General features: G+C 40.3%; 1 protein-coding gene across 7 annotated transcripts in view; it reads left to right on the top strand.

Moving 5' to 3' along the window:
* The window catches only part of Grm8 (glutamate metabotropic receptor 8), a 906,417-nt gene that overhangs the window by 163,508 nt on the left and 719,273 nt on the right, over positions 1–23,636 (top strand). For all 7 annotated transcript variants that reach the window (XM_087659148.1, XM_087659147.1, XM_087659150.1 and 4 more), the window contains 1 exon segment: positions 15,687–15,903. In XM_087659148.1, coding sequence (XP_087515274.1) covers positions 15,687–15,903 — 217 coding nt within the window.

Raw genomic sequence — 23,636 nt, 5'->3', positions numbered from 1 at the left:
TGTCTGAAGTTTTTGCACCATTTCTTAGTATTTAATATCAAACTGTCAACCAGATAATTCTGTAACCTGGTTGGTTGTGAAGGGACTTAGTAGTCCTGGTTGGTGATATTGTCCATATTGATGATGTTTGACCCAAGACTACTCTCATCTGCGCACTTGCAGACAAAGAAATCTTACAATGGTGGCCCTGAAGCAAGGGTAGGAGGCCCAGATGTGAGTGTGGGTTGGGTGTGGGTTGGGTGTGGATGAGCAGGCTCCTTCATCCATGTCATCTCCTGCCAATAGGAATGGGAAGCTAAGCCCTTCCTCCCTGTTTCTGGTACTGTCCTCATTCAAGTAGCTTTCTCCAGCCCCAGCTGATTTTCTAATCCTGTGCCTTTCCACTCCTCTTGACCACTCACCTAGGGTCTTGACATGACTTTTCTTTTCTTTGTCTGTCATGCTGGGAAATCAAATCCAAGGCCATATTAAAAAGAATGCTCTACCATGGACCTACATCCTCAGTCCTTATATTGCTTGTTGAAAATGGTTTTTTAATCAACTCTTTCAGTTTTCCTATTTCCTCAAGGACTTTTTCTCCTGTATTTTAAAATTTACTTCAAATTCCACTGATAGACTTTCAGTTTACAAAAGGTGGGGGAGGGGGGACTTCTGTATTTTTAGAACTCCTAATCTTAATTTAAGGGAAACGGTTCCCTTTGTGTATTTAGGTGGTGGAAAGTATATGGGTGGATGTGTTCACCAGTGCCTGTGGAGGACAGAGGACAGCTCTGGGTATTGGACTTTTCCACCATGTTTGGGACAGAATTTTTTTTTTATTCTTTCTCTGCATGCTAGGATAGTTGTTTTGTGAACTTCCAGCAGTCGTCCTGTCTCTGGTTTCCCTCTCCATAGGACTGTTGTGGAATCACCAATATTTATGTTACTGTGCCAGCATATAAATGGGTTCTGGGGATCAAACTCAGATTACCGGGTTGTCACGGCAAGCATGTTAACCACTGAGCCATCTCCCCAGCCCTGGATTATAGTCTTAAATACCCTCTTAAGCTGCTTATATTTTCCTCAATTTTATTCCCTAAACTTAAGGATGAATGAATAAGTAAATAAGTAAATAAATGGCTTCTAAAAATTCTCATGTTGTCATGGGCAAGGGATAGTATTCCTTCTACTTATTCCATAATTTTAAAATTTGGCAGTGAAATAGTTTAAGGATAGAAATACATGAAAAGTATTTTAGCTTTGTTTTTGTTGTCTTTAAAAATAGAGTACCCAATGATATTTACATATAGTCTCTGACAAAGCATTATGAAGGCATTTACATATTTAGATTATTTACAGAATTAGAGAGAATTGAAAAGACAATAAATGTCTTCATATATCTAAGTTATAGCCTATGAAAAAGGAGTTAGTTACTCATAAAGGAGAAAAGTATATTTCCACTTAAGCGTCAAAAAATATGGAATGCTTTTGAGAGGCAGTTTTGCTGGGTAAATGATAGACGTCAAAAGCAGGAACCCTGTATTGCTTACTCTCATTAGCAGGCAGTTAATCAACAATGTATATTTACGGTAGACTGCATACAAAGAACTTTCTAGAATGGTCTAATGAATCATAGTATACTCAAGAATGGCTCTCCTTTCTGATGGGGAACATAAGGAATTGCTTTGCTCTTTGAAATTCAAGTGTTAGGAACTTTTTAAACATCAACTAACTAATGCTGAGCTACACTTACCAAGGCATGGAGAAATATAATATATAATGCTACTTTGAGGACCCAGTGTTTAGCAGTCAACACTGTAGACGTGTACAGAGATGCATCTTTGGTGGTCTATTGAAAGGAGGAGGGCTCCCATTCCTTCCATGGGCCTCCTGTGGTGTTTCCGGGTTTTAGGGATGCTGACAGAGCCAAGAGAAGCTCCCATCATGTCCTGGTAAGTGGTGGAGCACCGTCCCGTTTCTAGCTCTTCCTCCTTCTCAACTCCAGAGTTTAGATCCCTAGTCTCTGTGGGTCAAGGCTTCTGATCAAATCAGCTAATCCTCCAAGTATGTTGGCTTGGCTCCTTGTAAAGCAGGCACCAAAAATCGAAACATCTTCCTTGGCTCACCCAAAGCAGCAAAACCAGGCAGGAGTGAACATCGCACTCTTACTGGTGTCAAGGTGCCACTCAGTCATCTGGCTTTGTCGAAATTTTATTTTTCAAAACCACTTTATTTTCAGACAAGTATAAAATATATTTGAAAGCATCTAACCATCTTACCAGTTTGAATGACATTCAGTAGTCTATTGATTTGCCCTGAGACTAAGAGTAAACAAAATGGCAGAATCTGATTTAAAATTTGAACAAGATGATCTTAAAAATAAACTTTGGAAGAAAGATATTTCTGAAATAATTTTCTAGTGATCAGGACATGCTCACCTTAGGGGAAGTGAATAAAGTCAAAGAAGGTTTCTTTTTACATTCTTGTGATGACTCCAGACAGATTGATCAAAATAATCCTTGCATTGAATATATTTAAGTCCCTTTGAGTATGATATTGGATAATAATAAAACCATATCATCATCATCATCGTCATCATTGTCGTCATCGTTGTCGTCGTCGTCATCATCATCATTATCATCATCATCATCATCATTATGATTCAACAATGCCTTTCCAACTTGCTGGTGCACAAGAGGAACCACCTGGAGCTCTCATTAAAGTACAAATTTCCATTCACTGGGTCTGGGGTGGGATCTGAGGTTCTCCATTTCTAACCAGCTTCTAGATGATGCTGGTGCTGATACTGAGAGTTTGGTGACAACACTGAACTGACTACCTAGGAAATTAAGCCAGTGCTACCCTTACTGCATTCTCCAAACTGGCAAACTGACCTTACATGGTGTAAATATATCTGTCATTCCAAAACATGAGTTTAAATTTTAAAAGATTATTATTCCCAGTGGCTAGCTCAAAGTCATAGTTTGTATAGAATAGCATCAGAGGACAACATTCGGCCCTGTTGCATAATTAGAAATCATCATATGTTCAATATAAATATGTTGCACTTACCTGAATAATCAGGGTAGTTGGGAATCAATGACTCGGCCCCCAGCACTTCAGTTAACTTCTATTCCACTCGGGGGCACGTGTGACAAGTCTCAATGTGTTGTTCTGAGGCTGCTGTTGGATACTCAAAGATGCTATCTTGAGTAGGACATGAGACTGGGAGTCAGGTAGAGATTTAGACTGGGTATAACAGAGAGTGTGTGAAGTAGAAAGAGAAACATAACACAGCACCCGTGTGGCAGGAGAATGACCAATCAAGGAGTCAGAGTTTAAGAGAAAATGTAAAGTGAGTTTTCCTGCAAGTCAAGTAGGAAAGTGGGGTGGACAGCAAATGTTTAACAGACACTTTGTTGACCTGAAAACTAAAATCAAACAAATAGAAAACAGACAGAACTGTGCTCACAAGGAGTGAACAGCTCAGTCCATGTTCTTTTATGTTTGTTTCTGTTGAAAGCTGTCTGCATTTCTTTGAATGCCCTTATATCTTCTACCTTTAGCTGCCTTTTGCCTTTGTTCCTATTTCCTGTTGTGTTTTGACTTGCTTACTAGCCTTTATATATCATATGAAGTGTTGTTGGTAATAGGTTTTAAAATATATTTCTTTCTTATTTGAAAATACCTGAGTTTTTGAAGAGTGAAAATTTGATGTGTTGACCTGGATGATTGCTGCCCAATCTGCCCAGCCTGTCTCTGGCCATTTTCCTGGAACTGCAGCTATTTCAACAGATACATATTAGCATATGCTTTTCATTCTGGTGTTGTATTAGCTACTTTTCTCATCAAATACAGTGGAAGAGACATGCACTGGCAGAGTCATGCAGTGGGAGAGCCATGCCTTGGCAAATGCATGCAGTGGTAGCCTCTTCATATCATTACCTCAGACTGAGAAGTATAGAGCTCAGCCCTGCTGACATGTGTCTTCCAGGTAGACAGGCATCTCCTCAAATAATCCCACCATCTGGGTAGCAAGTGCTCAAAAACTGAACCCATGGCAGATATTCCAGAGTCAAAGTACAATAGCTTGTGACATCTAAGCTGTGGCCTGTGTCGCTGAAGCAGTTGGATATGTGACCAGAAATGGGAACAGAGAAGTCTGATTGCTTCTTCAGGACCTTGAGCACTCATGGATTGCAGCTAACTAGGAGCGAACAGTGGCCTTTAAATCTGTGAGAGGGGACTTAGTGGAGAGTAGACTCTTTACGGGGATGATTCTGGAGCCATATTGCCTAGGCTCTTTATGATTTTCAAATTTATCTTGGAAAAAATTATTCCTATCTCAGGTTTTTTCATGGACATGCTGGAGACCGAACACTTAGCATATAGTTCTTTTTCCAAATCTTAATAAATGAATGTTGACAAGAGTAGCATATACCCACTCTCTTATACTCATGTACCATACACACTTCATTGGCTGGGTGTACAGGCAGAATATGATACATGAAGGAGTTTATAAAGAACATTAAGAGATTTAGATGAACATAGAGGGCAAATAAGTTCACTTTGGGGATGTTTAATGCACTGCTCTTTAGATAGTATTGATGTTTGTCAGGAGAACATATCCTTGGGGGCACTCTCCTGCATTTGGGAGAATAATGGAATCTGGGTCACATGGGTTCTTTTATCTTCTTTCCCCCTCACATGGTGATTGCCATTTATGAAGTGCACTATTCATTCTTTGGAGATGGAGCTAAGCTTTCTTTCCTATGTAAACGGAACTCTAATTAAGACCTTTAACCTCACAAGGTCCTTCTAACAGCTGAGTTCACCACTTGGGTATCATTAAAGGCTTGAAAATCCCCACTGGCGTTAGGTGTTTAGAATCAGTACCTGAATGACAGCTGGGAGACAGATAATGATTTGAAGACCAGAATATTGGTGAATGTGGATAATCACTGAAAATCAGAGAGTCTGTCAATCAGGAAACTGATTTACATAGACAAATGTCCGTTTCACCATTTTTCTCTTATTTGCAGAATTCAAATCATGGATTATTGAGTGGCAAAATGCCAGTCTAAATGGAATATTTGCCAGCTTAGGGTTTATTGACTTCAATTTGTTGGTTATAATTACTAACTTTTTATGTGTGGTGCTGACATGCTTGGGGGAAAAATTGAACCACAGTGGTGATTGCACAGCACGGAAATCAGCAGAAGAGGAAAATTAAATGCTAGGTGATCGTTTGAAGTCAGCAGTGATGGGAGTGAGTGGGTGGGTGAGTTAAATTTTTAAGTGATTTAGCAAACGATGCTAAGAAAGTGCCACCACATCATTTTGGGTTTTCTATTATAACAAATTGTAATTGATCATCTTTTGGTACTCATGTAAGAAAAACCACTTTACAAAAAGTTTTCACTGCCCTAAGCAACTCATACCAAAAAAAAAATTCCCCTACCATTTGTTGGAAAGAATACTCCGAAATAGACTTCATTTTTAAATCCCAAGTTGCTTGAAAATTTTGTCAAGAGGCATCAAAGAAATTCCTTTTACTCCAGAATACAGTGGAATCAGCAGTAATAGTTAGACATAATGAAATCAGGAATGACATTTTCTGTGTCTCCCCGGGATGGTAGGTCATAGTGTGAAGTTTTCAGAGGAGGATGGATCCATTTTTTCCCCTTTCTGTCTTCTGAGCAAATGTATATTATCTTGTTAAAAAAAGATGACAGATTATCTTCCTGAGTTAGTTCTAACCTGCTGCTCATGTATATTAAAATCCAGTTCAAGCCTCTTCTGCCTGAGGTGGATAAAGACCATGCTTTCTTCAATTTCTTTTTATTTTTCTAAGGAAGCAAATATTAGAGTTTGTAAGTAACGTAAGTTCTTTCAAGGGGTGGACTGGTCTTGGAGTTGTTCCTTTTTTGTGTGTCTAGTTTCTGCTGGATATTTTTGTTGGCTTACACTGTTTCTTTCTGTTCACACATTTATTCATTCCTTACTCATACAAACCTTAGAATTTAGAGACATGTGTATTACTGCTGATAATTTTATACTTATTCTTTTCAGAATTATCATATAAGAATCCAAATTAGGTATAGTGCTTGTAAATATATTAGTAAGGAGGTTATAGTTAACACTTATATATTATATATTTCAAAATCTTAGAAGAGAAAAAATTGGAATGCCTTCCCTGCAAGAAATAATGACATTCAAGGTGATGGGTATGCCAATAACCAGGATTTTAACATTCTATAATATTTATCCATACGTAATGTGTATAAAATCACACCATAGCCATAAAGGTATACAAGTATTGTGTGTCAATCAAAAATAAAATTGAAACTAAAGGAAACAAAACATTTAAGAAGCAGGGCATTTGGCAATTTTGGTTTAAATATGGTTTAGCCTCTGGCAAATTTTCTAAAATTAACTAACTGTCCGTTGACCAGGTCTCCCCTTCTATTATTTGTGTGTTTATACATCTGCAAGATAGCTGAATACGAAGTCACCCTGGTTAGGAGAGTCTAGTCTATGCTCACTCTCTCTCTCTCTTGTTTTTCATATATTAGCTTAACGTTACCACATCGGGGTAGCACACCTAGTCCCCAGAGCATGGAAGAAACCCTGGGATACTCAGCGGCACTTATTGGATCATATTTACTTAATGCCTGTCTTTGGAGGTAGAAGAACAACTTCCACTTGTTCCTTTAGATGGAAGGACCACTTGGTTTTTTTTTACTGCTTCATTTCTAGGGCCCTTCACAGTGCCTGGGCCTATTGTGAACAGACTTGTTGGATAGATTACTAAAAGACAAAAAGTAGCCGTTCAAGAGACATGAAATTTACTTTAACAACTGCCCAAAAGAAGGGCTTGGGGCAGCTGATTTGGGGGAAAGTCTTCTTTTTCAGTGGTATCAGTGACTGCAGAAACATAACTGAGAATGGGGGATACTGAAGGCTTTGGTAACACCCCTGTCCCACCCCCGAAAAAGAAAAGTTCAGACAGGAGGCAATTGAAGAGAGTTCTGAAAAACTGTGATAAAGATGCTGAAGTATGGCTTTTCACAGTTGATGACCTCTGGTCAAGGGGCAAGTGAGGAAGAATTCAGTTATCTTGAAGGGTCTGGCTCCTGGGGATTTTGACCATGGTACAGTGAATATAAGGGCATCATAAATTGGGCTTGGTTCTCTCTCTCTCTCTCTCTCTCTCTCTCTCTCTCTCTCTCTCTTCCTTTTTCGTTAGTGCTGGAGGATTCAAGGGTGGGAGGATGGCCCTTTGAGGAACAAGAAGCAAGTCTGACCATGTGATTAGGGTGCATCGTATCAAGTTCCGAAGCAATTAATAAAAAGAAAAAGAAGGACATAATTAACCTTTTAAATTTGTGTGTAATATTGAATTTTTACAGATAATAATTTTCTAGATGTCACAGGAAAGTGGCTTGTGGAGAAATCACCAAAGAAAAATTGATGATCAGGAGATTTAAATGAGACAAAGTATAAAGTTATTTTTAACAGAGGTGTCTCTACATTAAATAGTAAAGGTTTAATCCTACTTGTTAAAACATTGAGATGAACATGTACGTAGAATACTTAGGCTTAAAAGTCTCCACACTGCTGGAGACTTGATAGATTATAGCTGCACCTTCCCTTAGGAGCTCTTATGCTTTCTCATTGTAAAATGTAATTAGCAGATGTAAAAAAACATTATTAATCATATAGGGCATAATTGTGGTTGTTTATATGTAAGTTCTTTCCTGTTCATGGATTGCTTGGTTTTCCATTTTAAATAGGCAGATTAGAAAGAAAATGCTCTCTAGCTTCCAGATGGTTCTGTAAGGGAACCAGCAGGAGGCATATGTGGGAGGAGTCAGGATGCAAGTTCTTTAAGAATATGTCAATTGTTGACTGTGGGACCCCCAAGGAGTCATTGTTTTTCTCAATATACTTACCTTCTGCATCCTGTCTACATCTGTAACTGGTCCTTCTTCAGGCCAGTAGAGCTCATATGTGGCAGTGACCATGCCCTAGGTCCCAAAGCATTATGGCTTCCTATTCTGCTCTCTCCACACGGCTGCTACCTTGAAAAATTCCTGTATTTAGAAGAGATGTTTAAATTTCAGTGTACCCTTTGCTTTCTTTCTTTTTCCAACTCACAGCTGAAAAAAATAGGAGAGAAAATGTGATTTTCTTACATTTCAACAGACCAGCCAATATATTATTAGAACCACAAGTAACTACAAGTGGAATCAAATCTCCACTTTCTGGGGCACATAGAGACCAGACCATGTTCTTTGTGTTTTGAAGAAGGTGTGCTACCTATGATATGATACTTTTCCACCTTTGCTGTTAAGTTTCAAGTTCACGCTCAGTCATAAGCCATCTTTGAATTATTTATTCGGCAGTGAGAATGGATTGGCCTTGTCTGGCCCTCTCTAGTTGGTTTTGTTAGCAGTTAGTTGTGAAGAGGATACTCTAGTGAGGGGTGTAGGCTGCTTTTTGGTCCATAATGAATTAAACTTATGACCCTAAACTTACAAATGTTGGACTGTATTTGCTTGTGTTAACAACTACAGGCTCTTGTGGTGCGGTGCGGTGCGGTGCGGTGCGGTGTGGTGCGGTGGGGTGTGGTGTGGTGCGGTGTGGTGTGGTGTGGATAAGGATATCAAGCTTAGCCTGAGTGAGCTGATGTAGGGAAAGGAATAAAAATGCAGTGCAGAGTAAAATGAAATCTCTCTAGCTGTCTCTGACCCTCACAGTTTCCCATTTCAGTAGGCTTCCTTGCTTTCTTTTCCTAATCTCTATCATGCATCAAAATGCAGTGAAGAATCCTCCTCAAAGTCAAGTATGGGAACTCAATTGAGCAGAAAGACAGGCATGAATATTTCAATTTGACATTGACCTGTGAGCTGGAAGCTTAAGCACTTCCCACACATAGAGGACATTCTTGTCGAGCAGCTTTTGATTTGGGAAAGGGATCATAATTTTGAATGCAAAATTGGGGCACTTGTCATTCTTCGTTTTTTCGTGACTGTTTGGGTTTGCTTTTTTGCTTTTCCCCTTCTCTTTATGTGATTTTCATGAAGCTGAGAGGAGCATGAAAGCTCAAGGCAATGTTGGGAGAAGGGGACCAGTGCTGGACATTGACTCCTAGTCCTGACTCCTCACTCTCATCTAATTTCTGATTATATACTCGTGTCTTGCCACAAGCACAAGTAGATTTAATACTACAGAGCACCAGTGTCTGAAAAGACAAAGTTAATGGCCACGACAGTCAGCATGCCTTTTCTGGTCCTGGGTTTTGCAGAAGCAGCAAATCCATCCTAAGCCGGTGGCAGGAAGCAATCGTTGTGAGGGCCACTGTTGCTAAGGCCACCATTGCTGAAGAAGTGCTCAGGCAAGGGCTACCTCCTGGGGGAAGAGTGGAGTTTCAAGCTGATCCATCTCTGGGGAAAACCAATGATGTTATTACACAACACAAAGAAGCCCTCACTGACCTGCCCCACCAAATATAGCAGTCAATAAATGAATAAAGTTGTTTTTAGACAGGTTTTCTTTTACACCCAAGAATCAACAGCAGAGATGCATGTGATTCAAGTTCTGTCTGTGCCTATGTTCATCAGATATTTGTGAGTTTCTTTGTAGGAATGCGAACTTACTACCCATCCTAGGACTTCTCTTGTGGTGTACTTTAGGTGCCTTTATTACTAGCTTGTCAGGATTGGGTCTTACCTTCCGTGAAGTTGTGGATAAATCCTAAGTATAGAGAGCAGGCATGACTCATGTCAATCTGAACAGATGAGGCAAGTTTCAAGATTACAACATTTTGATGTATTAACAGTGAAAAAATCATAACAGGCAACAGAAATGACACCCATTTGGAACTAGCAAGAGCACTGTGAGTCTCAGTTACTCACAATTTCACTCCTCATTGATGCAAGCAGACCCAGTAAAGGTAGTAGGGAGAGACAGTTTATGGGAGGCCTAAGCAGCTTTAACTCTGTCTTGAGTAATCAGTCTACAGGAAACAGTAAACTAGAAGAGGCTTTTGATTGGAAATGTAATTTTTATTCCATGACAGATTGAAGTCCGTGGGCTTCTAAAGTGTTCCCCAAGATGCCCTTGGAGCTATGATGACCATTTCTAGCATCCCAAAGAGTTGACTGATAAGTGAATACTTCCCTGCCTTGGACCCGCTCACGACCCAATTGTAATGCCCTTAGTTGAATTGAATTGGATTCTATCACTTCTGCTTGCTAAAACAGATGATCTCGTGCTGATCAGTAACTGTAGCTGCTGAGTAGATCTTTGATTAACAAATAATATGAAAATTGGCAACTTTCTACTGAAATAGCATTGTAGAAAGATCCCTCAATATTGGTACACATGGAGGAAAGTGATGCTTGATCCTTGGTGTTTTCTTTTCTCCATCTAATATTTTTTGACATTTTACTATGCATTAGAAACTCATACAACACCTGTAAACAACCCAGAGAATGATGCCCCTTTAGAGTATCTGTTAGTAAGGGTGACAGAATATATACATGCAAGTTGTAATAACAAAGTGAAGGGAAATTTATTGGGTGATGAAAGTAACTGGTGATGGGAAGACACTGAAAATGGAGCGGTCAGAGGGCTTCTGTTTCAGGAAGAAACAACTGAGCAGAGGCTGAAGGATGAGAAAACCCAGTGAGGAAAAGAAAGACACATGGAGTACTATTATGCATGAGCAAAAGGGAACTTCCTGGTCTATGACTTGAAAGAAGGGCTTCATGCTTCCAACATATGAACAAGGGGGAAAGAGGACAGATGTCAGCTCAAAGGACCTTGTAGCAAGAAATGTAGGCTTTATTCTAAGATCAAAGGGAAATGGAAAAGAGTTGAAGGTCTATGAGCAAGATACTACTTTTCTATTTTAAAAAGTTCTTTGGTTGCTGGTCATGTATAGATCTGAAGAGGCCAAGACTGGAAATAGTAAACAGCCATAGTGGTAGGAATGGCGATGTCACAGTGATTTGGCTTAGAGAATGCCTTTTGTTCCACCTTTGCTTGGGTACTGTCTAGGATAACCCATGGAGCTACCACCTTTATGTTTGAAGCACAGAGATAAAAGATGGGTATGCATGCCTGGTCCCTTCAGGGAGATTTTCAGAAGTTCTACTCACCATTGCAAAGAAGACTGGGGTTTGTAGTCCAGATCTCTTGGTCAAGCTCTTAGGGAGATTCCATTTAGCAAAAGTAGAAGAGAGCCAGTAGCCTATTTTATAAACACACACACACACACACACACACACACACACACACACACACACACAAACACACACTATTGAAATCAAAGTTTAGCTTCTTTTAGAGGCTACATGTCAATGTGGAATCCCTTTTTGGAATGTATGAGTCCAAGATTCGCAGAATAGCTAGTTAAATGTAGATCAAGCAATTAGCTTTATTAACAGCTAGGCAAGCACCAAATAGCTCCCCAGACACAGGACTGTCTGTTAAGAACTAGATTGCAGAGAAGCCAGTTTGGGCTTGAGGCCAAAATAATGCCTCCTACTTCTGTATCACATCTCAACCTTGGGATCAACTTTTGCCCTCCTAGCAGATTTGGAGTCCTGTAAGTTCAAACCAGCAGGATGGATTTCTGGCCCCTTTCACACACCTGGTTGCCAGAATTATATAGCAGGGAGGAAGTTTGGCTTCTACACCAGGAAGAGCGGTTCTGCCCACACATAGAAAGGGAGCCTGAGTTGTTTTGATCTAGTCTGAGAATAAAGAGTGTTACGCACTCTTGTCCAACAGTTGTAGACCTCTGACTTCAAGCTTACATTCCTGTCTATTGGGGATGAGGACAATCAGACAATTAGATACACAACCTTTGCTCTGCAACTTCCCAAAAAGCATAGGATTGGAGTTGGGAACTGAAGATAACAGGACAATGGAAGCTGAAGCTTTTTTTAAAAAGGGAGGGTCTCGTAATGAGTCTTGTGAGGTATAATTAATTGCCTCAAATATGCTTTATTTGGGTGATGGGAAGGGCCTTATTTTAAGCATACATTATAGTCTTATGAAACCTCAGCACAAAGAAAATGAAAAATGAAGGAAAGCAAGATGACAGGTGTTTTAAAATATGCAATTTGATGCCTTTAGGAGCTGAAAGAGAGAAAAGGAAAAGTCGGGTGAGGACAACAGTAGAGAGTGTTGAAAGGGAAAGTGAGCAGAAGACCAAGAGGTTAGGGTAGTGCTGACGGTGGAGGATACAGATACCTGTCACACGCCCAGCACCCGTCAGAACATCCAGACTCTTTTCATACTGCAGAAATGATGGGGCAGGCTAATAAAAAGGCTATTTGTACAGTGTGGGCAGAGACACAGGAACGTCTCTTGAATGCTGAAGTACTCAGAGATAGACAATAGTGAGGAGACCTGCAGGGGTCAAGGTTGAGGAGGTATAATAGGGCCCCCAAGAGTTATGGCAGAGGCTCAGGTAGAGACCGTGCTGTTACCAGGGGGAAAGAACCTGGAGGAATATATCCTGACTTCTGTTTGGATTTGTTCCACTTTCTTGCTCCTTAGCCTCTTCTGGGCCAAACTCTGTTGGAGCTGGCAGGTGATAGAGTAGTAACAAGCACCCTCAGAGACACAGAAGGGTGGGGCAAGTCGAAGGGCAGATAGAGAAGGTCCTTGCCATGCTGTAGCAGAATTCAGCAGGAGGGGGCAACATCAAATGTCCTGTCATGGATTAATTAGTGAATTACCTCTAAACACTCATTAGACACTCGCTCCATCAAGTATTGTAGATACCCAATAAATGAAGAGCTAACTTCTGGAAAAATCACAAGCCAGCCATCAGCCAGGATTCTAGTTCTAATTCAGATGAGAGGCATAGAGTGAGGAGGAGAGTTTGACAGAGCAGGGAGGGGGGTGTCCAGAGGAAAAGTAACATTGAGGTATATACAACATCAGCAAGCAGAGGAACACAGTCTTCCTGCTCTGTAGTGCACATTTGGGCAAGGGTGCAGGTATCTACCACATGTTTTTTTTCTGTTTCAAGCTCCAACTGAGTCTGGTCCAAAGCAGCCAGAAAGGGGACCACGACTAGACAGAGGTCAGGATCTATTCCTTTAGATCCTTCTGCTATCGGTGGAACATAACAGGAAGTCGGAAGGCTGTGAGTCAGAGTGATATCATAAGCCAGATGAGAGTGTAGATTTTATTCTTAAGATTGTCGAGTGGGACTTGACACTGTAAAGGACATTTCTTCTTTAGAAGAACAAGTGAATAATGAAGGCTGCTTTCCTTAATGCCTCCTCTTGTTGATGGCATTTTCTTTGTTTTTTCTCATTTTTTCTCTCCTCTTCTCTCCTTCACCCAGCACCTTTATATGTTGTCTGCTAGATAAACCCCCCAGGGTTAAAGGCTAGTTAGGGTGGATGCGGTGCAGCAGAAAGAAAAAGAAACAGCTTAGTTCTTTAATAAATTTTCACTTTAGTTGCCAGTAGGGGTTTAATTTGAGGGTAGTGGAAATATTGGGGATGCTGGTATAGAAATTAAAATGCTTAATGAGCCAAAGATTAGTGGTCTGTGGCAAATAAAGTAGGAACAGGATGCGACTTCGTGACACTTTGAAAACTTGGCTTGAAATACTATCCCTGTGCCATAATGTTATTGTAGACTGCAACATAGAAGAATTGCAGACATGAAATTGCAAACACGTATTTGCACATTACTTTTTCACACATCGATCTCAGAAGAGAAAACTCTTCAAGACTTTAGGGAGAAAGCCCATTACTGGATTAATCAAACAACCATCTCCTATCTGCACTTTTATTTTATATACCCTTTACACCTGTTTAATTAATCCTAAACATGATGCTGACTGCTAATTAAACAGCCCTGGAACTGACTGACTGAAGGTAGTAATTTGAGATAATTAGTTTTGGTTTCAAACACTCAATTTTCACACTTTGTGCTCATTTTTAGAAAGGGGTGGCTCATTATTACTGGCAGGGTGGGGGCTGTGCAAGACATTTTACCGCTGGACTCTGAGGAGCTGAGGAAATGGGAAGATTGCTTTCAAACAGGACAAGCTATGGCCCAGTGCTACAGAATGCTCTTCCACAGCCACACTTACACGCATGCCCACAAATACTTACCCACCCCCACCCCCACCCCCACCCCACCCCCACCCCCACCCCCACAGCAGCACAATATAGCCTGGGTCAGACTACTGAGTTTTTTATTAGACTATAGAATCATTCATGGGGTTAATTTTTGGGAAATTTTTATCTAGTACAGGATATGGGGATAGCTTAGTGAGTGGCTAGGATTTCTATTATGGGATTTCTAGAAGCAAGAACAAAAAGAGGTGAAGAAGGCTAAGACTGCTGTGCTTTGAGATTTGGAGAAATGTCTTGCTGAGTAGACACATACTATAAAGGCACAGAGTCTAATCAAGCCATCTGTCTGTTAAGGCAAGGCTGGTAGGTCTAGAAGAGAAAGCAAAGGGCAGGAGGAGGAAGCTCAGATAGTTTTTATGGCCACACAGTGTTAAATAAGTTAACATGATCCCTACCAGGAAAACGGAACCAGGAAGAGTTTAGGATTAATTAGGCTGACCTGAACAGTTGTTGTCGCTGCTGAAATAGAAAACTGGAGCTCTTGGTGGGTGGGACAGGGAGCACCCTCCTAGAAGCAGGGGAAGGAGGATGGGACAGGCGGGTTCTGGAGGGGAAACCAGGAAAGGGGATAAAATTTGAAATGTAAATACATAAGATATCCAATTAAAAAAAAGACAGAATGAAATGATAGCAAGCCAGCCAGCCAGCCAGCCAGCCAGCCAGCCAGCCAGCAAGCAAGCAAGCAAGCTGGAGCTCTGTTATTCAGAGGCCTTCAGGACCTGGATAGCTCCAGGCACATTGGTTTGCTTCTTAACCTGTGAGTAAAGCTTTTATTTGTATCTTCCTGCCATTTCACTGGCCACCAATATGAAGTAGGATTCTATAGACTGAGAGGGGTTATTCAGATGCTGAGTGACATTCAAAGATGTCAAGAGTGGTTTAAAAATAATCTGCCTAGAGACTGGCGAGTGACTATTGGCTCCTGGAATGTACAACCTTTTGTGGCAAGCCAGACCAATTCTTTGAACATCTCCTTTGAGTCTGATCTACACAAGTGAGTCCAGAATAGCCAGGACTACACAGTGAGACCCTGTATCAAAAACAAAATAATGTATCAAAGTTTTAATTTTAAAACTTAAGTGGTATTAAGTTTCAACCAACCAATCAACCAACCAACCAACCAACCAACCAACCAACCAACCAACAAACCTTTATGTGTTAAAGCCAAAGAGAGTTTCTGAGGTGATATATGTTTGTATTATGGCTTCATTTCCACACCAGAACAATCATGTACAGAATAAAAGAGCAGCCTCAAAAAACATGAAATGTTTTCCTTTGACCTTTGACACCTGAAGCAAAAGTAAATTGTTTCTCAGTGTTTGTACTTTTGTGCTTCAAAAGGAAATTAAGCCCATGGAATGTTAGGAAATTATTTCCTATTAAATCGGTGGTCCTAAAACCATAGTTTGCCTTCAGGCTGATACCGCTAAGTTTCTGTGACAACTTTTGACTATTTAGTCTCTGGTGATAATCTATCACTGTACAAGACACACTGTAGGTTGACATGACCTCTCATTTGTTTTGCAGATACCTCAGATTAGCTATGCATCCACAGCCCCAGAGCTAAGTGACAACACCAGGTATGATTTCTTTTCTCGGGTGGTCCCGCCTGACTCCTACCAAGCCCAAGCCATGGTGGACATTGTGACGGCCCTGGGATGGAATTATGTGTCAACACTGGCTTCCGAGGGGAACTATGGAGAGAGTGGTGTTGAGGCCTTCACTCAGATCTCAAGGGAGATTGGTGAGCATGTATTTACCAGTTGATTGCATTTGGAGGTGACAGGTTGCTAAAGTGTGGACACCTCCAAGTGCTGCCTGATGTCTACGAGATAATTAGATCTCTCACAAGTGCATGGCCCAGGCTGTGCTCCGTATGCGGAAACTAGGCATATTGTAGGTGGTTTTATTGTTCTTATTTCTAGTAAGGTGACTCTTTGGTGCTAATTTGAGCAGTAGAGCTCCTGACTTCGGTGAGTATCTTTTGAGTTGTCTGTTTTGATGAGGGAGTTTGCAGGCGCCTTAGAGCCACAGTGAATTTGAATAAATGGCATACTGTTTGATTGTTCTAGATGGAAGTTTACATTAGCAAGTCATCAAATTAAAAAAAAAAGTCAGTGGAATTTAACAAGGAGCACTAGAGGGATCAGCGCTTGTAATCATCTTAAGGCAACTGGATCAGCCCCTGGGGGTAGCCCTAAGTCATACGCTCATTGTCATATTTGACTTTTCCGTCTTTCATCTGTATATAAAATCCTAGAGCTTACAGAGGGATGAAGGAAAAATTGTGAAAATTTAGTTAGGACAAAGTGCTGGCAAGATCCTGTCCTGGGAGTTCTTCAGAGTGCATTTCCAATCTCTGTAGATAGTTCACCAACATGTATGTTTATCTGTGAGGCTGTAAATCCATTCTATTACTTAGGGAAAAACAGAGCAGGGCAGCAGAAAGCAGCACACAGCACAAATCTTACTGACATTTAGTCAGTGATAGATCTTCGTGGGTAGGAGACATTATTGGCGCTTAAATAATATTTTATTTAAAAATTACTCTTTTTGCATTGGTGATCATGATGTTGTGGAGATTCGAAAGTATCTCTTGACTATTTTAAAGCAATTGCGGAGGTCAAGAAGGAAATTATGTTGATCAATTAATGGTTAGAGCTTTCAGTTCAGGAGGAGATCATGGGGATGATTTCACTATAATTACCTGGAACTGAGAACCTAAAGTTTTTGCAATAAGATTCTTGCTTGAGAGTCATAGGTGCCTGAAGCCTTTCTAATGGATGTAATAGGACAGAAAAATTTATTGTACTCGGTGATTTTTTTTATATTTAACATGTGCTCTATGGCTGTACTGTGGCAGAAACTGTAGAGAGGGAGGGCCTCGTCAGGTTGGCAGATGGGGTTAATTGATTTAATTGGACAAGTGTTCAGACCAACTGCACCTGTGATGGCATCATCTTTGCTTTCTGGAATTCTAAGTCACATCACCACAGCTATAAAAATGATCCAAAAGCTCCCATTAAACTTTAAATTATTTTATTTTCTTGGAAAAAAAGTCCCATGTTTATCCTTAAAGGAAATGCCCCTTCAGATGAAAGCTAAGACTTCTGGAAGCAGGGTTAATGCATTATTCAAGCAGCTGATGTTGGCTCTTAGCAGAGTGATAATTCAACCTGTGAAGGAAAATAAGAGAGTATGTGTTGAAATAAGTTTTCTGCAGTGATTCGGGGCATTCTTCAATGCTGGGGCCCATTTTGTGTGCATAGAACAGATTACTATGAAAAATTCAATAAGGGCATAATTTGCTCATTGTAGAGTGTGATGTAATGTATTGTTGTAAAAGTTAAGTGAGAGTGCAATGTTATTGACTAAAATAAGAAGTACTTGACTGTTCTTTTTAGGAGGCTTTGCTGTACTTAGGGAATACTGTCACACGAGAAGACTTCGATGGCCCCTTTCATTATTGCTGTTTCTCTCTGAGTCATTAGTATGGGAGAAAATAATTTTAGCACCTCATGGATGCTCCTGATTACAGCAACACATTTTTTTCTGTGTTGATCCTTTCAGTATTCTGTGACTTGATTGGCTGTCCATTCTATTTCAGTTCTCACTTATCTGGGGAATGGAGGAGGGGGTGGATTGTCTCTTAATATGCAGAATGTTGAAAAGGCCAAATTAGTGCCATGCCAGAGTACGCCATGGAATATATTAAATATCAGAATCATCTCTCATTTTAATGACAAAGATTTTTATCTGGAACAAAAATAGCTGAAAATTCAACCTTTCACATGGCGATGATAGTAATGGGAATGGCAAATAGTAGCAGCTTAACCCATTGCAGAATTATCTGATGACTTTAATGAAAATTCATTAGTTCTGTAACATTTGCCAAGCTTACTGAATCTGTCACCGTGTTAGCAGTGTGTATTTAGAAACCTGAGTGTCTTGACTGAGAGAGATGTTTACATTCAGGTTTTGGAGTATCTGTCCATTCATAAAATTATATGTTTTCTCAACATGCACAAAAAACCTCTATGCTCTGCTCTGAGTGAGTTTCTCTCTTCAGCAACATTGATTGCTAAGAAGTTCCAGAATAAGTTGAGGCATCCTAGGTTTTATCCCTGATTAATTCAGGTAGGTCATAATGTAATTATAACAAAATGAAAATCCATTTAGTGATACATTGCACGTCCAGTTTAATTAGAGTGTTTTACATGTTAACAGAATCTGAGTTTCTAGGAGTAGTTTCTGTGAATCTGGGAGAATGAAGATTATGCATTAATGGTGGTCAAGAACAGACATCGATGATAACTCATCTCTAGGCAATATCCCTGTGGAGGAGATAAAAGAGGCATTTGATAGAGTAAATATTTGATATTAGTGCTTGTTTTAGTGGCAGTGAAATATGGCAAATACAATAGAAAGTTAGATATTGATACACATTTGAGTGCTATAAGTTATAAGGTATTTATTTTATCCTCGGTGTTCTAAATAATTGCCAAAACTTTCAAGGGCTGAGGAAACCTTCAGCTTGCACCTAGAAGTGGAGGAGGGAAGACTGCGTAACGGGCCTCTGCACTATCAGTCTTGGTTTAACGTAGGGCTGTGGCAGTAAAGTAGAAGAGTAGACAGACATGAGAGACATTTCTGAGACCTAGTTAATGGAACTTGGTAACTGATTAAATGGAGATCTTGAAGGCCAGATAAAAGGTTATAGCTGATCACAAAACTCTGTGGCTGGGTGGGTCAGGGAAGGCAAACACCGTCGCAGAGGAGTAGCGAGGAGACTAGTGTGGTGGAGTGGGAACATGGGTTCTGTCAGCAACACCTTTGTGGAGAAGAGCAAAAGGAGCATTCGTCTAGCTAAGCAGGAACTCTCAAAACCATCTTACAAAAATCCGAGTTAAGAAGGGAATGGTGGGTGCTGAAGCTGAGTACAGAGAGAGTGAGAAACAAAGGAAGCCAAGTATAGACTCCTGGGCAGAAGTTTCATGAGAATTATGGCTTCATATGGTAAGGGGAAGCAAAGATCGGGACAGTGTTCTCTCTTCTTTGTGGATTGTTGGTCTTGAGTGGCTCTTAGTCACCTTTGGAGAAAGTTTTCATCATAGAAAAGGTTCATTTATTTTCTTTGGGTATCTTTTTTCATTCAAGGACTAGGAACAGTTTTAATAAGAGACCAGGAACTTTTTCCAGGGAGCATAACCAAAAGTGTATGCGCAGTGACATAGACCCACACTGTGTGATCTGGAGAGATGATTCATCTTTGCAGCAGTGCCAGAACAAAGAACGGGCTGGGTGATTTAAGTTGGAGCTCATTGCTTCTCACCTCTGCTAGCAAAAAAATCAGAAATCAAGGTGCTTCAGGGGTGTGCAGCAGCTTCTGAGATCTTAGAGGAGAATCTCACTTCCCTTGGAGCGTCTGAGCTGGGCCAGCAGTCTTTGGTCTTCGTTAGCTTGTAGACCATCACTTTAGTGACTGCCTCTAAGATCTCATAGCCACTTTCTATGTTTCGGTAGTTCTTTGTGTCCTGCTGTTGAAGAGATGCAGCCATATTGGGTAGAACCACCTTACTCTTATATGATCTCAGCGTGAATAATGTTTGCAAATAATGTCTCTATTTCCAGTTCCATTTTGAGTTACAGAGGTGAGGGTTTTAGCACATTTCCATAGGCATGGTTCAATGCATTACAGAATATAACTGGAATGGTCTCAGAGGGGGTGGTGTCAAGAGAGGAGTGGGAGGTAAACGGGAAGAGTAGGTCAACTGATAAGGATGGAGACAGAATTTAGTTAATAAAGATGCCTATAATACACTGACTTCAGAAGTTCCTTGGCATGTTATGTAATCCTATTGTTCTGGTCTTGATACAAAGATAGGATGGCTTAGTATATAGTGTAGGGTTCTAGGTGTATGTGTGATCCCAGCGTGTCAATTTCCCTGACTCATGTTGCCCAGAGCTTCCTGCAAGATTGGCAGGGACAACAGATATAACTGTACACTGGCTGTTGAACTATTTTTCTTTGTGAAGTTTCAAAAACACTTTTTAAAATAGCACCTAGAAAATTATAAACACCCATAGTGTGTCTTCTAGTCTAATTTACGTCTGTCCCCACCATCCCTGCCTTGGTCTCCTTTGTCTTGAGGGGAAGGAATAGCTAAGTAGTTACTGAGTTACAACTTACTCATCATCCGTGTTACACACCCTCAAAGGTTAGAACCATACTCCTCTATTTGTCTTGTTTTAATTATTCAATATGAGGTTCCACAGATCCTGTAATGAAGGGGTTGATGATATTTGCTCATGCTTTTCTATCACGAATTGGGGGGCTTGTAGCTCCTGACTCAATAATGACTTCCTTGAGTCTTCAGACAGTTCCTTTCACGTCCTTGTCTTCCCTTATTACACCAGTTTTAAAGGAAGACAGGATAATAAATGCTAATGCTGCTTCTATCATTACAAAGGGCAAGGAAGCCAAGGCTTTATCTTTGAAGATAAAAGGAATTTGTGAAAGGATGATATCTTTTCACTGTAGATTTGCACAGTAAGGAGACACACCTCTTTTAATCAGTCGTCATGTTTATGAATGACTTATCAAAGATGACAAGCTTTCAAGCCATCACTGCGTATATTACAAGGGGCAGGATAGACCTGAATCTGTCAAATCTTCTACTGTATGTGACTTTTCTTCTAATTTACTGATGTTGGACATTTCTGACTATTACTTGACATGTGTTCAGAATCTTAAACTCTCAGTGTTAGAAAGGACTGTGAAGTGAGTTGGCAACTTCTATTTAAATAATGAGATTTACCATTTTAGTTAATTAATTTTAGTATGTAAAATGACTGATACTTGCCTCTCCCAAATTTGATGTGTGATTCAGGTGATTTCGTTTTGGTGAGGATCAAGCATTAATGGAACATTTCATTCCTAGTATAAAATTGACAAGTGCTCACTGATTATATATTTTTTTGTTTAGTGTATTGTTTTAGAATAAAGAACTCCCCCCTTTAGGTTATAAACAAGAACCAAATTTCTATTAACAAAATGGATTCAGTTTTAAGATTAAAACAAAGTATTTTCAATGACAGGAAGAAAAGCATATAGAATATTTTCCCCCTTAGATGTTCATTGCTTTGGAAAAATGACTTCCAGCAGGCAAAAATCAATTTGACAGAAGTATTAATGTTCTAAAATACTATGAATGAAAGGAAACATTTTAGTTCAATTGAAAATTTTACTTTATATTCATACAGCTGAGTTCCATTGATAACACTACATTTCAAGTTGCAAATCACATTTAATTAATAATAACACCAGGTAATTGGCAAAAATAACTTCAAAGGAGGGCTGAAGAAATCGCAAATTGGAACTGCAGGTGCAGCGACCCTGCAGAGGTTTTAGTGGGACCCAAAGCAAATGTATATGATTTCAACAATTACTGCAGAACCTGATCAAATAGAGTGTCATTTCAAAGCTGTTCTTCTCGCTGGCCTCTCCTAATATTTAGCGTGTAGTAACTGCCAAGTATCAACAACAGCTCTTAAAGTGAACTGGCAGACAGCATTCGAACAAGTGCTTTGAGACCTGGAATTCAAATGGTGCAGTTAAGTTTTCAGTAAACAATGGCTGTTGGGTGCAGTGGATTCCATCTCAGAGCAGAGCTTTCTTAAGTCCTCTTTCTCTAATTATGAGAACACTAATGGCCCTTCCCAAGGATTGATTTGTTTGTCAGGCGTCAGTGAGCATCAAGTGGTGCAAACATTGTGACCATATTTGTATAAGTGTCGCTTAGTATAAAGTATCACTTATGGAATGGAAAGAAGACACAGTGCCTTCCCCCAGGCAGAGCAAAGCTGTGGAAGAGCTTTGTGATGCCAGGTGCCATTGTCTGAATGCAGGATTTGGGTGGAGAGAGCTTTTCTTGACTTGCTAACCTCCAAACTAACTTCACACAGCAGTTTTGCTTGAAAGAGCAGGAAGGAGGCTTCTCGGTGCTTTGGACCATGTGCTTCCTCCTCTTCTCTTTCTTAGTTTTCCAGGGATATCTCAGCAAATATTCTGCACCCCCATCCCGCCAGTTAGATTTTCATCAGCCTCAGATATTCAGTGTTGTTGATTGTGCCGTCTGATGATTGTCTTTTCTCCAGTCAACTCTGTTGCCACGTGAGCTGTTCTAAAACTCTTTACAAGATTAAGGTACATTGCTCCCATACTGTTCCTGGGTATCACCATGAGCTGCCACTAGCCACTTGGATCAGGATGCCGATTTGTCTGTGTGGTTTCTTCACCCAAGAGTGTTTTTATCAGTGGAACACCACTCTACCAGCAGGTCACCTGTCCCACAACACACGCTCTATGGGTTGCTTTATTTATTGGATATTTTTTATTTACATTTCAAATGTTATTCACTTTCCTAGTTTCCCATTCATAAGCCCCCATCTCCTCTTCCTCCCCTTCTTCTATAAAGGTATTCCTGTTCCCATCCACGCCCCCCCCACATTCCCTTACACTGGGGGGCCAACCTTGGCAGTACCAAGGGTTTCTCCTTCCATTGGTACCCAGCAAGACCATTCTTTGCTACATATGCAGTTGAAGCCATGGGTCAGTCCATGTATAGTCTTTGGGTGTTGGTTTAGTCCCCCGGAGCTCTGGTTGGTTGGCATTGTTGTTTTTATGGGGTTGCAAGTCCCTTCAGCTCTTTCAATCCTTTCTCTAACTTCTCCAATTGGGGTACTGTTCTCAGTTCAGTGGTTTGCTGCTAGCATTCGCCCCTGTATTTGACATGCGCTTTATGAGTTTTTATTTAATGACCATCATTACCAGATACATGGTTAGACTCTTTATGTGATCCCAGAGGTTTCGAATTGAAAGGCAGTTACAGTGATGGCTTCTGCATCCTACCAGCTTATGTCTAACTATAAGAGAATCTTGAAGGGATCTGTACCATCAGGTCACTTTTTTGTGTGTCCCCAAATACGAAAGCTTGGGTTCATTCTGACTCTTATCTATGAGCCAGGAAGTGCTGGGCAGTGGACCAGAGCTTCTGTTGGCCAAGCTTGAGTTGCAGTTTAATTGCCTTATCTATAGAATGAAGATAACTGCTGTCTGAGAATTGAATTTTATAAATGTGTAAGTGTGAAGGAAGTTAGTGAACAAGTGTCTATTTTTATTATTGTTATTGAGACAGGATCTTCATATATACTCTAGACAGGATTCAAACTCAGAGCCCTCCTGTCTCAGTCTTCTGAGTTCTGGGGTCACAAGCCATATGCCACCTCACAGTGCCTCAGTTTGCCTTGTGTTAGAATCCTATGGCTTGGCAGTGGACTTATTTCTCTGAGTCTGTTTACAATTTGCTCAGTGTGCATGAGACACTGTTTCTAGTACTGACTTGCTATTTTTTCCTTAGCATGATATTACCTAAGATAGAGCTAGCATATAGTTGAATGCATGAATTAATTATGTCA

Source organism: Rattus norvegicus, chromosome 4 (assembly GCF_021556685.1).
Source record: "Rattus norvegicus strain SHRSP/BbbUtx chromosome 4, alternate assembly SHRSP_T2T, whole genome shotgun sequence".
Classification (NCBI taxonomy): Eukaryota; Metazoa; Chordata; class Mammalia; order Rodentia; family Muridae; genus Rattus; species Rattus norvegicus.
This window is presented reverse-complemented; position numbering and strand designations above follow the sequence as displayed.